Genomic DNA, 16,530 nt, shown 5'->3' with positions numbered 1-16,530 from the left:
AAGCAGTTTATTTCACCACTTCCTAGGGTTGCTTAGAGTGAAAGCCTATGAAAGAGCTAACGGCCATTGCTCCACATGAGACAAGATTGAATGACAAATTACATAATGATGAAGTTTAGTTATACAATCACAACACAGTTATCACACACTTAGTTCATGTGTCTCAACATTTAATTTTGTTAACAAATAAACCACAACAGAAAACTACTAACAATTTGTAATCAGAGCTATACAAAAAACCTCTAACATTAAGTCTTAGAAAAAGTTAAAGACATCTAGCTATGAAATCGAGAGCACCTTAAATTTAGAGTCACACTGAACATCAAAAGTTATCCTGGTGCTATAGACAGCTGAAGATGTTTGTAGGTGCATTTGGCGACAGGTACAGGTGCGACTGTGAACCTGAATGAAACGGTTGCCCATCTTCTAGGAAAGGTGCCCAAACACCATTGCTCTCTCCAAATCCATCCTATTTTTTTCTACTTTTGCTTTTTGCTAGTGTCATTGTTACTGCAAGACACAGTGCAAGAGTGTGACAGAGATACCAGGAGATATGCTGTTAAACAAGGAGAGCAGGACTAGTGACGGCTGCTTTGTGCAATGAGGAACAGAACAAACGCTGTCAGTCGTGCAGTGGGACTTGTGCTTGCAGCCCAGCACCATGTATCCATTGGAATTCCCCAGAGAATACCAGAACTGGCTGGTTTGCTCTGACATCCTGTTTTCATCACACATCGGAGGCTCACACAATTTCTGTTAACAGGGAAAGACTGTCTGGCAAAACAATGACGAGAAATTTGCAAAGAGCGCGTCACTGGTGGGAGCCGTTACTCCTGTACTAGCCCCCCTTGTGTTGTGTTCTGGTCAAATTTGACTTAGTTAATAGTTTTATGTCTGAAAAGTGTTGTTAATTTGATCACACAGACTTAAGATTCTGTGATTTTCTCCACAAAGAGGATGTCAACCCACAACCTAAATTTGATTAATTTGCATAACATTTTGTGTATTTTATTGAGCATTTTTACACTCTTGGTGTTCCTGGTCAAAAATAATCCCATTAATAGAAATGATTCGTTGTTTTCTAAGCCTTGCTCACAGCACTAGCTGGCAGCACCGTGGCAGGTCGATATAGAGTGAGGCTCGTGATTACACATTTGATCACCACACTGGTGAGGAGAAAGAGAAGCCAGGAAACTGACACTGAAGATGGATTAGAGGGGGAAGTGTCAGAAGTTGAATATAATCCAGACCAAGAAATGACTAATGAGGGCGAATCCACTGATGTAGATAATGGCTATGCTGATGCTGATGTCACATTCAAGTCAAAGACTTGGACTTATCCCGACCTGAGAATCAAGGTGGGCTTTTAGCTGAAAATGTCACAAGGTGACCACAGGACAAAGACATATACCGTATCCTGGACTGATCAAATACCCAAATAAAATATTGCCGGTCACTTTTGACTGTGAACACAACAGGTGTTATTTTATGCTTAAAGAGGTTAGGTTAAGTAATAAATTTAAATTATTCCATCGATTTTCCTCTATTAATCTGGGTCCTGAACCATACTGAACAACTATCGTGTTCAGGTATTTTAAAACCGCTAACATCACCTCAGTCTGCTTTTGCTTAGCTAGCAAACCCACTCTCCTCTCAACATCATGAGAGGGAAGAGTTGGTTTAATACTTATAGTTAGCTGACACATCTGATAAGTATATGCACCATAACTGGTCATAGAGATTTAGGTGGGATAAAGACAGTGTGATATAGTAAGCAGCCTAATGGTACAGTCTGGTTTACTTTTTTTATAGATTCATGGTGGAACTTTAGTCCTCCTTTGAAACGAGTTATAGTTGGTTTCACAACAACAATTTCAGAATGCTGCCTCATCCACAGTGCTTAGCTGATTGATCTTGTAGGGTTCATTTTTGTTCCTTCACCTGATTCAAATTGTGAATACTTTCCTTCCCTGAATTTTTCCATGGTTGCAGTGGCGTGTCCAGCGGGGTGGCCTGGGTGGCCTACCACTCCTGCTTGCACACAGCCGTCACATAACACAGATAAACGAAGATCATGTGGTCCAACCAATCTTCTACCTCTTTTTACAACCCTGGAAGAGAGGAGGCTGACCAGGAAGAGGTGAGTAATCACAATGCTGTAAGCATCAGTGGTGGCTATTTCAAGAAAAAAAAATACTGTCATGTATTCACTTCAGCTTTAAATGTTTGTCCTCTGATCTCTAATGACTGGAGCATTTTTAACCTGTTTGTTCCTTTTCGTTACTGCAGCAGGAACGCCAAAGATTCCTGAGCGGGTACTACAGAGTCCAGACTGACACCGATGGGTCCCGCCCCACCGTGCGCTTCCCTTATTGTTTTCTACCAAAAATTGTTAATGTTAATATTGTATGTACTGGGTATGGTGTCGGAGTGGTGGAACAGGTCTTCGTTTACACCACAGATGGAGTTTTTCTCACTCACTCAAGGGCAGTCTCCATTAGAGAGTCTTTAAGTGGCAAATCCATCAGCCACACATTTCTTTACGCATTTCTTTTCCTTCCTACCTACATAGTTACTGCTAAGTTTAAGATATAGAGTAGTAATGATAAGTTATTCGAAATGTACTAATAGTACGTTCAGAATATCTCACCATCTCTTTTTTTTAACTTTTAACTCTGTCAATTCTGTTATAATCCTTCATTTACAATAAATTTTTGACTTTTCATGTTATGACATAAAACAAACAAAATAAAAACCAACTAATCTAAAGTTTTAGATTTTTATTGATTTGATGGGATGTTTCCAAAGGGTCGCGCCTATCTATCTTTTAATGTTTTGTTTTATGTTTTCATTTATTTTACGTTTTTTAAGGTTAATAAAAATTTGCTAAAAGATTCAGTAAAGCCTTAACATTGTTTGCATTAAAGTAATTCATTGTTTGGATTTTGAGAATATGGTTTCACTTCTTTATCAATCTGCAAACTGCCACTAATGAAAGAAAGCTCATGCTCAAACCATTATCTGCCCTGGTTTATTGATGAGTTTTGTTGTATTGCTAGTTCACTTTTCTCTCGCTCACACAATGGTGTCATTCATTGACAAATGTACAAAGTAGAGAATGCCGCCGCCCGGTACACATTGCACCTGACCCCTATGGCGCCTCCTGCAGGAGGATAGGCCCATATCCCATTTTCAGGCTGTGCCCGGCCGGGTCCCAAGGACTAAGGCCCGGGCACCAGACACTCGCCCTCGCCCACCCTCCCTGGGCCTGGCTCCAGGGCAGAGCCCCAGTAACACTATCCTGGGCAGGGTGAACTGTTTCCTTGATATTGTATTCATAGGGGTCTTCTGAACCTTTGTGTGGTTCCTCACCTAGGACAAATTGGCCATGGGAGACCCTGCCGGGGTACCAAAGCACCCCGGACAACACAGCCCCTGGGATCCCTGTTGTTTGTTATTTGAAAAAAGATAAAAAAAAATGTTGAATAAGTTGAAATGTTCCACACTGTGCCTCTGTGATTGTTCCAGAATGACCTCTCCATGTAAAGACCATTTCCCCCCTGCATCTTTGCGGATTTAAAAGTTAACTGGTCTTCACGTTGCAGTGCAGAGTGATTGCCCTACACTCTTTGATCCTGTTCAAAAGCAGAATCCAAATGTGTTTGCAGAATGGTTCCCGACTTCGACCTTTACTTCTTTCTGATATTTTTATATTTGAAAAAACTCAAATATATTTTGATATTTTTAGTGTCAGAAAATGTATTTAAATTTTTGTTATATTTAAACCTGTCATGCATGAATTATGACAACCTCAATCAAGTATTTTTATTCATCTTTAGGCATGAAAAAAAGACTACATTTTTTAAAATGTACTTTTCAAAGAGTTTTTTTTACATGTCCACTTAGGTGGACAACATGTGTTTTAATTTATGAAATTGACAAACGAGTGCACATCAGTGTCTAATGTAGTGGTTTATGTGCAAGTATACCATCAACACTGATACTGTCACGGCTGCCGAGGCGAGCCGTGTGGATATAGAAGGAGGACCCAAGATGCAGGCAGTGGATGAGATACCGGTGGTTTTATTTACAGAGGTGTAGTGGCAAACAAACAGCGGGGCATAACAAACAACTAAAGACACCTAAACTGGGAGAACTAAAATAACAGACCTGGGAGCATATGACAACGGATGATGAATAGCAGAGAGACGCAGACGAGGAACAGGACACCGTGGAACACAGGGTAACAGACTGACACGGAGGAACACAGACGAACCGGCAACAGGCAGGAGAACACACAGGGCTTAAATACACACACCAGTAATCAGGGGATGCGAGACAGGAGGGCAACACAGCTGGGAGAAATCTGGGCTGACGGGACAGGGGAAACGTAAACTGATCACTCACATATGACACGGACCTTCACAATAAAACAGGAAACTCAGATACATGGAACCAGACAAGACATTGAACTAAACAGACAGATTCACAAACAGATGGGGAGACACCATAGACAGACAGATACAGACGCAGACTCAGAGGCAGATCGAAAATAACACAGAACTTAAACAATCATCATCTAGAAAATGATAACAAACTAAAAGCGCTGGGTCACCGACCCAGGACCATGACAGTACCCCCCCCTCAAGGGCTGGCACCAGACAGCCCAGCAGAAACGAAAAAAAATGGACCAAAACAAAACAGAAAACAACCCGACCAGGGCGGGCGGAGGGGGCCCAGGACGGAGGGACAGAGTCCAAAAAGGCCCAGATGGTCAAGTTCAGGAAGCCGACCATGCGAATGGCAACGGGGCAGGTCCGGATGCCGGCCACGCAGTAGGCAGTGGCGTGGAAACAGTTCTGGGGGCTGACCGTGCGGACGGCAACAGCGGCGTGGAAACAAGTCCGGAGGCCGGCCACGTGGAAGGCAGTGGCGGCGTTCAGGAGGGCGTCCACGGTGGCGGAGATGCCCAACAGGCGGCCAGGCAGATGACCGACGATGTGGAGGTGGTAGTAGGGGACCTGAAGGCTGCGTGGACCAGACGAGGCTGATGCAGAGGCCGGACCAGACGAGGCTGATGCAGAGGCCGGACCAGGCAAAGCAGCTGATGAGGATGCAGAGGCCGGACCAGACCAGGCGAGGATGAAGACGCGGAGGCTGGACCAGGCGAAGCGGATGAAGACGCGGAGGCTGGACCAGGCGAAGCGGATGAAGACGCGGAGGCTGGACCAGGCGAAGCGGATGAAGACGCGGAGGCTGGACCAGGCGAAGCGGATGAAGACGCGGAGGCTGGACCAGGCGAAGCGGATGAAGCAGTGGAGGCTGGACCAGGTGAAGCGGATGAAGCAGTGGAGGCTGGACCAGGTGAAGCGGATGAAGCAGTGGAGGCTGGACCAGGTGAAGCGGATGAAGCAGTGGCTGGACCAGGTGAAGCGGATGAAGCAGTGGCTGGACCAGGTGAAGCGGATGAAGCCGAAGCATGCGCTGGACCAGGCGACGCTGAGGATGCTGAATCCGGACCAGGCGACGGCGTGGAGGATGCAGCAGAGGCCGGGCCAGGCAACGGCGTGGAGGATGCAGACGGAGGCGCTGCAGCAGGTGGCAGCATGGATGAAACTGCTGCTGCAAGCGTGGATGAGGCTGCTGGTGGAGCAGCTGGTGGCTGGACGGGCTCCTCGGGCCCCCCAGCTGACGAGGAAGGAGGCTGGACGGGCTCCTCGGGCCCCCCAGCAAAAACAGTCTCAGAACCAGTGGGCACTGGAGCCCCTGGCACACACAGAACAGAACCAGCAGGTGCGGAGACCTCTGGCAGGGACGCAACAGGACCAGCAGGCACACGGGCCTCTGGCAGGGACAGAACAGGACCAGCAGGCACACGGGCCTCTGGCAAACACATAGCGGCCTGCAGCTGCGCAGAGCATTGACCCTGCTCAGGCAGCGACAGCTCTGTGCAGTCCTCAGCTGGCTTCTTAAACTCCAGGGGTCCAGAGTCTAATGGGGGCTGAAACCCAGCCTCTGGGGAGGCCCTGGAGTGCATCTCAGTCTCAGAACTGGCCAGCCTTTGAGGAATGTTGACATTGTTCTTGGGTTTGTCTCTCTGCTTAGAGTACGGAGTTGTTGAACTGTCCGTTATGGGTTGGACTGACATGGCTTGCTGTACAGGAGGAGTAGGTGAAGGTGATGGCTGAACAGGTAGTGGAGCAACTGACACAGGATGCAGGGCTGGTGACTGCTGAACTGAGGATAAAGCTAATGATTCTTCTGCTAACCGGGCTACTGACTGGGCCATGGATTGTAACAGGGTTTGTAATAAGTCTGGCTGTGACTGTAATTGAGCTATGGATTGTGAGGCTGAATGTGGCGGAGGCGGCTAACTGAGCTTCTGGCCGGGCGGCTAACTGAGCTTCTGGCCGGGCGGCTAACTGAGCTTCTGGCCGGGCGGCTAACTGAGCTTCTGGCCGGGCGGCTAACTGAGCTTCTGGCCGGGCGGCTAACTGAGCTTCTGGCCGGGCGGCTAACTGAGCTTCTGGCCGGGCGGCTAACTGAGCTTCTGGCGATAACCAGTTTTTTGTCCAGTGCTGTACAGAACACCACCCCCGAGTAAACGGTCCCACAGTTCAGACCAACAATACTGTCCTGTCCACTCACCACAGCTGGCTGCTCGGAAATCCCCAGGTCCGACTGTGGCGAGGAGCGTCGGCAGCGTGAGCGCCGTTTCCCCCCTCGAAGGCTGGGTTGACGGGCCGGGCAGAACATCCTCTGTCGGACTGGGCAGTGAAGCATGAGCTGCAGGGTGGGTGGTAGCAGCCGGGGGGTGAAGACGGAGTCCATTCAGAATGAAATTCTGTGCGAGCGGGTGAAGTGAGCTGAGCAGCCAGGGGAGACCAGAAACCAAGCGCTGTAGCCGATTAGCCACGGCTTGGCGAAATTCTCTCCCCTCGTGCTCCAGCCACGCGTTGATTAATTTGTCCACGGAGTAAACAATGTCCTCCCGGAGCTCCTTGGGCGGGTTGAATGCTGCTGGGTCCATAGTGGCCGGTTCGTACTGTCACGGCTGCCGAGGCGAGCCGTGTGGATATAGAAGGAGGACCCAAGATGCAGGCAGTGGATGAGATACCGGTGGTTTTATTTACAGAGGTGTAGTGGCAAACAAACAGTGGGGCATAACAAACAACTAAAGACACCTAAACTGGGAGAACTAAAATAACAGACCTGGGAGCATATGACAACGGATGATGAATAGCAGAGAGACGCAGACGAGGAACAGGACACCGTGGAACACAGGGTAACAGACTGACACGGAGGAACACAGACGAACCAGCAACAGGCAGGAGAACACACAGGGCTTAAATACACACACCAGTAATCAGGGGATGCGAGACAGGAGGGCAACACAGCTGGGAGAAATCTGGGCTGACGGGACAGGGGAAACGTAAACTGATCACACTCACATATGACACGGACCTTCACAATAAAACAGGAAACTCAGATACATGGAACCAGACAAGACATTGAACTAAACAGACAGATTCACAAACAGATGGGGAGACACCATAGACAGACAGATACAGACGCAGACTCAGAGGCAGATCGAAAATAACACAGAACTTAAACAATCATCATCTAGAAAATGATAACAAACTAAAAGCGCTGGGTCACCGACCCAGGACCATGACAGATACAAATACAAAAAAACAGCCTTTGAATAGCTGTCCACTGTAGTGACCACAATGAGTGAAAGGGTTAAAATGCTATTGATTGTATTTTAATGATGCAAGCCTTTAATCTCACTTCACTTTATTTTGTGACTATTTTAAGAATAATATAAAATATGTATTTCTGTTATTATTACTTTTCTATAATTTTACCAATTTAGGGGAAATAATGACAAAAGATACATGACTATTATAAAACAGACTGAAATTACTGTAAATATACCTACCAACTGACAGTCTATTAATACTTTCTGATGTTACATAGCCATAACAACACAAAATTACATAACATAGAAGTTGATTAACAAGCAAATCTATGTAAAATTACAAAAACATCTGCAAATAAATCATCTGTATTTACAGGTGCAATTTTTCACGTTATTGTACATTCGACATGTTAATTCACGTCTTTTTTGTAATTCAATGATATTTCATTTATTTAAAAATAACAGGAAATTTCTGAAAAAATATATTTTAAAAAATTCTGGTAAATTACAGATTTTGTTTACAGTGTAGAAAGCCTGTTGAAACATGTCTGGTAAAACACGATGCACAGTAATATGTGTGTTAATGCAGTTTGAAACCTGCTAATGCGCTCTAGTGTAATAGCAAATTCCTCCAAGAGAAGGACAGAAAGCTTCCTGCCTCTGTGAACTACATAATAAACATTTTTATATTTTTTAAATATAATTATTACAATTATTATAAACTGTTTGGTGCTGAATATGTAAATATATTTGATTCATTTTGTGACTCTGACTCATTACCGATTACTTAGATTAAATATGTCAGAAAGGGAGGTAAGGCTTGCTAACACAGTGGTATAAAAACTATTGTAGATCAGTGAATTTATTAACTGCTAATTAGTGAAAAACTGAGGTTTGTCTCTGTCTTTCTGTCCATATTCACACATCTGAGTTTACCATTGTGACAGTTTTTAAAGTTGTGGATAGAAGTGGGGGGCTGGCCTTATGCCATGTGTATTGTGGCTGTGAAAGTTATTCATATGAGTTGATTTATTTGGCGTGAGAGGTGGAGATGTTATTAGAATGGATGTGTGCTTTAGCTCAAACCTAAACCCCCCAAACTTGACTCTTTTTTTTAAAACACTAACTTTCTATGATCAGTATTTAGAGATGAACCACACACACCTCAATAACACTCTTATTTTAATGAAACAGAGCAGAAATAAAGTGATCTCAGTAATCTGCATACAGGAAGTTACTTTTTCTTTTTTATCACAGATTTTATTGAATCTGTAACAATAAAAGTGAAATGCCTGTCCAAATGTTGCTTTAACAGGACTGTGTGAGTGTGTTAGATTATTTTGTAACTGTTACAATGTTCGTAACCCTTCTGAAGCTATGGCCATCATGTAGAGACTTCCAGGTTGCTTCACTCACTCAGGATCTTCCTAAACAAAATGGACCACTGAATCATACCCTTGACATCAGTACAAACCTTCCTGATGAGTTTATGGGCTGAGCCACTGGTTTCAGGTCATAATGAAGAAAAGATTAGGTCGGCATCAACTGTTTATATACCTATCACAAAAGTTCACAAAATCAATACATAGAAAATATATAATATATGTTTTAAAAATCAAATGATGTCCAAACAGTCATCAGACAGAAGTAATACTCATTCTCATTTGTTTTTTTTGTTTGTTTGTTTTTTGTTTTGGGGGGTTTTAGTGGAATTTCTGCCAGATTATCGTACTCTGACTGTAATTGTGTCTTCATGGAAGGACGCCAGAATGCAGAAAAGACTCCTGGGAGTTTTCAGGAGTGCACTTCAGCTGAACTGAACATCTGTCCCAATCAGGATGTAGTCCTAGAAGGAACAGTTCACAGCTTTGAGTTAAAAAATCTCTCTTAGAAATGTCAAGATTTCTAATTAGATCTCATGTCATAAACAAAAGCACTAAGCTCACAAACATGCTTAAACAAACTTATCAAACACATTATCAGTATCTCTGACCTTCAGCACATCAAGCTGGGTGTTCATAAGCTTCATCTTTCCAATTGTGGGCAGTGGGTATCCCTTAGCAAGTTGGGCTGTAAAGTAAGATTCATAATTTTAGATCAACTTTCACAGTTTTATAAGTGGCCTATTGTTAATAGGAAGTACTTGTATTAGACGGCTCATGTTTTGGAATCTATGGATCTACTGCCATCTACTGAAATACAACATTAAAATACACGTTAGGAGGAAAATCAGTGAGTTTACAAATCCAATCCAGTCATGGAGATGTTCAAGTTACAATCACACATTTCTGCAACTCCACCTAGAAGTAAAAACTTGACCAGATTTTAATTAGGCTTAATCTTTCTTTCAAGGTTTTCTCATAGGGCAGAGTTGCATGTCTCTTTCACTGCATCAGAACAGGGACGGTGACTCTACAGTTTCACTTTGAGGAAGAAGAATCAGTTGCAGGAATCCAGAGTAAGGTGATTGCTGAGGAAAGTTTGTGATTCGAGCACAAAAACCTTTGTGGCTGTTTGATGAGGTGAGAGTGGGCGAACTGTGGAATATGCTAAAGTAAGTTCACTGGTGAATTTCATTCATTGTGAAATGAGTGTGGTAGTCCCTAAATGGCAGCGACATGTTGGCTCATTGGGAAGACTGCACTATCCAACTTCCCTGCTTACTTATCCCAAACAATCTCCAAGCTACCCAGCGCCTCCCGTCTCTCTGTCGCACAGAGACAGAGAAAGAATAGAAGAATACGAGAAGCACAGATAAGCAACGTGGCCACAGCATCTTGCTGATGAACATCATTTACAGCAGCACTAAACCACGTAAGAAGGACCTCTTCTTAAAAAACAAACACATCTCTGCTACGTTGTGCCTACCAGTACCCACACAGTGGATATACATCAGCAGTACATTTCTGGAGGGCTGTTTTACTCAATGCACTGATAATAACGATCCAATGTTTTCAACTACATACCCTGGCAGAGCTTTTGGGTCTGCACCGCAGCTTTTTATGGTCTGTTCTACTGCTGTCCCAAACTGGCTCGACATGAAGATGTGGATTATGCTAGTTGGATAGGCCCAAGAGATTTTTCAAGTAAAAAGTAATGACAACGATTTGCAGGAGACATCATTAACTGTGAAGTCAGGAGTGGTTATTCCACGTTACAGTCATTGCCCAGTGTCAGTATTAAACTCGAGTATTTAAACATTCGTCTGCAAAACTCATTGTATGCTCTGTGTAGGTCCTTCAAGTTGTTTGTATAATATTCCCCAGGACTTTGGAAGCGTTGAGAAAATACAAATGGAAATCCTTTTTGGAACTTTTGGTGAAAAATCCTCTTTAGAGTTCAAAGTGAGGATGAACTCACCATTGACAGCAGGTATCACCACCAATTTGAGGACCCCTTGAAAGACATTTTCCAGTGGTCCCACCTGTAGGTTAGATGTAGGGTTAGTTCGAGTTGCTGATGGTTCAGACTGTTATTGTATAGAAACGCACTTCTTACCTGAAAGTCTCCCACATAACTTTTGTCCAGGGTCAGATCCATTCTGTGCAAATTAGACTAAATTAGAATGTGATGTTCATCTTAACAAAGACCTCTCGGCCCTATTTTTCTTTGCCAGTTAACTCACTTGTTGAGGGTGACAGCTGCAGCCAATTTCATTTCACTGACAAACATACGGGCACTCACGCTGACCTCCTGTCAAGGCAATGGTGGTTCATTTCAGATGGTTTTCTAAAACCACAAAGACAATTTAAAATCATATCAGCTGGGTAACTTACCAAGTTCAGGACAAAAAGAGGCGACAGAGTAGAGTTGGGCTGGATGGCAAAGGCCGTCACTGTGGTGGTGGCCTGGACTGTTGCGTTGTTGGGCTCAAAGGTCAGTGTGGGGGTTTTCTCCATCTTCACCAGCAGCTTCATCATCAGACCTGGGAACTGCTTAGCAATCTGTCAAAGAAAGAAGAAATTCAGATGACAAGCTACCAAACATTTATACTTTAAATATACCAAATTGTGTTGTCACCTGTGGGATAAAGGCTCCAAACGTTTTGGTGTTGAGTCGGATTGGAGAGCTTTTTGGTATCTGGCACGACAAAGTGAGAAAGGTTAGAGATCAGTTTGATGCCCTGAAAAGAAGGTATGAGACTCAGGAGGCAGCAGTTTACCATGTCGTCAGTGATGGACAGGCTGAGGACTCCAGCATTGTTGTAGACGAAGGCTGCAGAGTTGACAGTAAAGGCAGACATGCCGATGTACAACATGTTGTTGTTCTGGGGTGGCAGGTAAAAGGCCGCTGGTGAGAACGGAGGCTCCTGATGTTTCCCGATGTTGTAAAATTCCCCCTGAGAAAGAAGACCCAGAAAACAATGCTCCAGATTTTTTAAAAACAATAAAATGATATCTTTGGATTCCTGTAAAAATGTAGTGTTGCATAATTCTCTACCTTCAAGCTCAGATCTATCGAGGACTTTAAAACAGTCGGGGACGATACCATGGAATATTCAATCTCTGCATACTTGTCCACCTTGGCTAAGACTGCATAGAGACAGAAGCTCACTCATGTGTTCATCACCAGTGAAACAGCTGATTGACTAACTAAACAGGATACTTTACCATTGAGAGTTTTCAGCTGAGGGTTTAAATCAGATACTGCATCAGCCACCAGGGGGCAGATCTGCAACAGCAAGTAGTGAAAAGAAGAACCTTATTTTCAGGAAGAAATCTCGAGACAGTGATTTGTATCGAAGAAAGTCATCATTAAAGGCTCACAGTGGCATTTCAAAATTAAACCTTTGGTGAATGTTTCAAACAAAAGAGCAGTTGTGGAAAAAATTAATTAATCAATGTACATGACCAACAGTGAAGCTTGGCACATCTGTAGATGCACCTTTTATATTATATATTCATTCTACTTCAGAGTAAAAGATAATGTGAGACACTGTGCACTAGCAGACACTTCTGGTCAGTTGCATGAGCTGGATTTCTGCTGCAAGTAGCTGATTTGCTCTCACCTGTTTCTGGAGTGCATTGCGCAGAGCCTTATCAATAAATGTTGTGAAGAGATTGTACAGCCAGCTAACAAAAGACAAACAAAAACAATAACAGCAGGATTTAGAGAAATTCTGCCATTTGTCAAGAAAATGAAGTAAAATAGTAAAACCCTTCTCCCTCACAGCTGGGTTTCTCACCTCGCTCCACCATGAAACTTGACCTTTGCACTTCCAACAGTGGCTGAGCAGCTGTCACTGCTGACCGCTGGTCGGCCTGTCTCGTCACTCTTGATGGAGATGGTCGTAGCGATACTGAGACCATTCACATCCAAATCAAAAGACCCGCTGTCCTTTCTAGTAAAATAAAAAGGATATCAGATATTATATTTTTAAGCAACCAAATTATTTTCCCTATAGAAGAGATGTTACCTCACTCACATTATTCGCAGGTACTTGACCCTCCAGTTTCCATTCAGACTGATGAAGGCATCACCTATAGACATTCTGACTCCAGTCCCTGGCACCAGATCCACTGAAGACTTTGGTAAGCCCACATTAACTATGTGCATACTGGAGGAATTAATGTTTTTTTGTTAAAGAAGGAAAAGGACAAAATAACAGTTTGCTACAGAATCTAAACACATGCAAAAGAAAAAAAATCTGGTGGCTTACTTTGACAAACTATACTGAACCTTTCCAATCGGAGACACCTTCTCTGTCCCAGAAAAGTCTGGAATTTTGATTGATCCGAGTTTCTGCTGGATGACAGCCATGCCCAGTTGCCTGCCTAAGAAAAACCAAAGAAAAAAGAATCTGATGAACAAATCCTGGAGAAATCAGTGCTTTTCTAAAAATGAAGCATTTTTACACAAACCTTACCATATTCAATGCCCTTTTCTGTCAGCCTGACCTTTACTCCAGGATTCGTGCTTAAGGTTGTGGGGATGAGAGCCACCAGACCCAACCAACAGCACAGGAACATCTCAGCAGCTGGAAAGGAAGGACAAGAACATCAGCAAAATTCCTGTTTATGCAAGAGCAACAGAAGACAGAGCAGTACTGTGAAGAAAGATTGGAAAGAAAGAAATTAAAGAAGATGTACAAATACAACATTACTGAAATACTATGCAGTGGAGGAGAAGTATAAAGCAGTTTATTTCATGCTTCATTGAAAGAGCTAACAGTCATTGCTTCACATGAAACCACATGTCCCCTGAGAGGTCAGCAGGGTGAGCTTGAGCTATATCAACCTAGGCTGATTGTCAGGGCATAAAGATGGTCCACCATCTTTACCAGCACTGCGTGTTTCAAGCTAGATGTGCATACAGCTTTAAACCAGAGCAGTTACATGCTTTTTGTCTACAGCGTGTCATTCTCCCCACTAAACCAAAATAAAGCTAACCATTTCTAACTCATACTTCACTTTTGCTGCTGACTTTGCTTGAACTTTAGTACACTGCATGTGTGGATGGCAGATCTGGACTCTGTGCAAGTCTAAAATATGATAATGTGATGTAAAGTGTGACTGTCTGAAGAATGTGGGTTGTTTTTGTTGTTTTATTGAAGATCATTCGGTTTTTACAGCCCACACTAGAAACCAAAACCTTTCTTTATACCCAGTGAAAAAAAAAGCATCCTCAATGTTGTCAGTTTGGCTCAAGAATGTTTCATGTTTCATCTGAATGCAGATCTCAGTGTTTTCAACACTCAGAGATGGTGCACTCAATACAAACCACATCTGTCTTAACCTGAGTTGCAACACTAGTTTGCTCAACTGATAACAAGTCTTTACAAGTCAAACCTTATAACAACAACCAAAGCACACTGAGAGACTAAATATAACTTATTTTGCAGTAGAGTAGCCACGTACCCTTTCAGATTTTACCCTTTGAGAGATCTGTGTTAACTGCCTGCACCATCTGTGTTGAGATTAAGCATTACAACTCAGAAAACATTGCTGCCATATACATTTAACCCACACTCACTCTTACCTGAAGCAACAGTTCGTCCGGAAGACGTAGCTTGCCCTTTCTCAGACGATGTGCCAGCGTAGCCAAAGAGTCAGACTGAAAGAGGAAGAGAATCACATGCGCTCTAATTCACTTACTTAATCAGGAACTGAGCTTCTCAAAGAAACTCACCCAGCAACAATAAGCAAACATGCCGTTTACAATGTCCCTTTATTGAATTTCATTCCACTCCCTTATCATTTCTTCACAAAAGACTAACAGTGTAGAAGTTAAAGATTATCAGAGATTTTAAAGACAGACTAAGTCAACTACTGTAAAGCTTGGTATTGTTTGAAGAACTTTATGTCCTTGAAAGTTTGTCCTCTTGTTTTGCAGGTATGTCTGTGTTTTAGTTCCTTGCATGAATTTACAGTAAGTACCACACAAGAACCAGGCACAACTCAACTTCCCACTTCCTCATCTCATGTTTTTCAAAGAATTATTGAATGTGTTCAGCTGCCAGGCCGGCTTTTTAAAGAGACAAAGGCTGCTTTCCACTCCATCCTTGTGGACTCAGTATCAGTTATCAGTCCCTTGAGTGAATTTCAAGCATTCAAATGGACTCAAAGATGAACTTGGTGGATTTTGGACTCTTTATTAAAGTCAGTGGGATCTCACACAACACAATTTTGGCTATAACTAAAGTATTAATGTGCTTATTGTGACTGCCATAACCTTTTAACTCTCCATGCTATCAAAAAATACTCTTCAAATTGCTGCTCTGAGTAGATAACCACATGTGTTTTTACTGTACTTTTACTGTAAATGCACATTTCGACTTTCTAAAAAAAAAAAAAAAAAACAGAAGAAGAAACCAGGAAATGGTTCCTCAGTGAAAATCCAGTGTGATAACCACACAACCAAAAAGTTTACTATATCATATTGTTTGGTCATGACGTGCATCAATATTTTCTTTGTCATTTAAAAACCACTGAAATTGCTTCCTGCTTTTTGAATTGCTGTTTATGTTTAAAATACAAAGTCATCACACAGCAGCTGGTCAGTAACTGCGGTTATTGTCTGAAAACAGGAAGCCTTTCACTGAAAACTGACACAATTGTGTAAAACCTTTACAGTGGGAAGAAAACACTCTGCTTGCTGCTGATTGGTGGAGGTACAAAAAAGCAAGGTGGCATCCAGTCAGACCTGTTTTGGTCCACACAAACCAGCGGCTAGTATTATACACAATGATTCGTACGCTATTCAGTGTTTACTGCTGTTTTATGGAGCATCAAAGCAACGTGGACATCGCTTACAATCTGAACAGTACTGAACTTTTACACAGTGAGAAATCTGAGGCAGCATGAAGAGGTAAAAAATAGCAGCGGGCCATGGGGTTAAAGTCTGAGAGAATCGAATTATTGTGCTGACAGGAGAAAAAGCATGTTGGGTGGATTATTAGTTTACAGCATTCCTCCTAAAGTGCCTACAACTGCAACACACGAAGTAAAGACGTAGAAGGAAATACAGTCACATGAAGAGCTTGTGACACACATTCTGAAGGAATTGTTGTCATTTTTCTTAAAGTTCACCACCTACAGCTGGATAGCAGACGGCCTCCCCTCCCCGAGCCTGGTTCTGCAGGAGGTTTCTTCCTGTTAAAAGGGAATTTTTCCTTCCCACTGTCACCAAAGCGCTTGCTCATATGATTTTGAGGTTTTTCTCTGTATGCACTAATGTAAGTTCTAGCTTACAATATAAAGCGCCTAGAAGTGACTGTGATTTGTGATTTGGCCCTGTATAAATTAAACTGAATTGAATTGATTTTAAACCGCTGCTTGTAGACAAAAACATTTCCTTTATTCCAACCTGAAACTTTATGTCATCAGCAA

General features: G+C 43.0%; 1 protein-coding gene across 2 annotated transcripts; it reads right to left on the bottom strand.

Moving 5' to 3' along the window:
• Positions 1–8,867: 8,867 nt before the first annotated feature.
• On the bottom strand, positions 8,868–14,849 carry LOC309706882 (bactericidal permeability-increasing protein-like). 2 transcript variants are annotated; one of them, XM_082533859.1, is made up of 17 exons: positions 14,831–14,849; positions 14,681–14,755; positions 13,569–13,679; positions 13,362–13,476; positions 13,128–13,259; positions 12,888–13,043; positions 12,711–12,774; positions 12,313–12,373; positions 12,143–12,234; positions 11,865–12,041; positions 11,723–11,782; positions 11,479–11,646; positions 11,328–11,395; positions 11,201–11,243; positions 11,063–11,126; positions 9,696–9,772; positions 8,868–9,548 (listed from the first exon to the last, which is right to left on the bottom strand). In XM_082533859.1, the coding sequence occupies exons 3-17, from the start codon at positions 13,669–13,671 to the stop codon at positions 9,510–9,512; spliced, it is 1,419 nt and encodes a 472-aa protein (XP_082389985.1). In that variant the 5' UTR covers positions 13,672–13,679; positions 14,681–14,755; positions 14,831–14,849; the 3' UTR covers positions 8,868–9,509. The 2 variants fall into 2 exon arrangements, with proteins under 2 accessions (XP_082389985.1, XP_082389984.1); XM_082533858.1 differs by lacking the exon at positions 14,831–14,849 and having other exon boundaries at positions 14,681–14,819.
• Positions 14,850–16,530: the final 1,681 nt, after the last annotated feature.

This window comes from Aulonocara stuartgranti, assembly GCF_965226115.1.
Source record: "Aulonocara stuartgranti genome assembly, chromosome: 5".
Taxonomy (NCBI): domain Eukaryota; kingdom Metazoa; phylum Chordata; class Actinopteri; order Cichliformes; family Cichlidae; genus Aulonocara; species Aulonocara stuartgranti.
This window is presented reverse-complemented; position numbering and strand designations above follow the sequence as displayed.

Bases quoted from the DNA above. Each gene is read 5' to 3' on its own strand.
- LOC309706882 (XM_082533859.1), bottom strand. From the start codon at position 13,671: ATGTTCCTGTGCTGTTGGTTGGGTCTGGTGGCTCTCATCCCCACAACC. The intron at 11,647-11,722 runs GTGACAACACAA...TTTCTTTGACAG, and splicing joins TTGGAGCCTTTATCCCACAG to ATTGCTAAGCAGTTCCCAGG. The intron at 9,549-9,695 runs GTCAGAGATACT...TGTTCCTTCTAG, and splicing joins CCCAGCTTGATGTGCTGAAG to GACTACATCCTGATTGGGAC.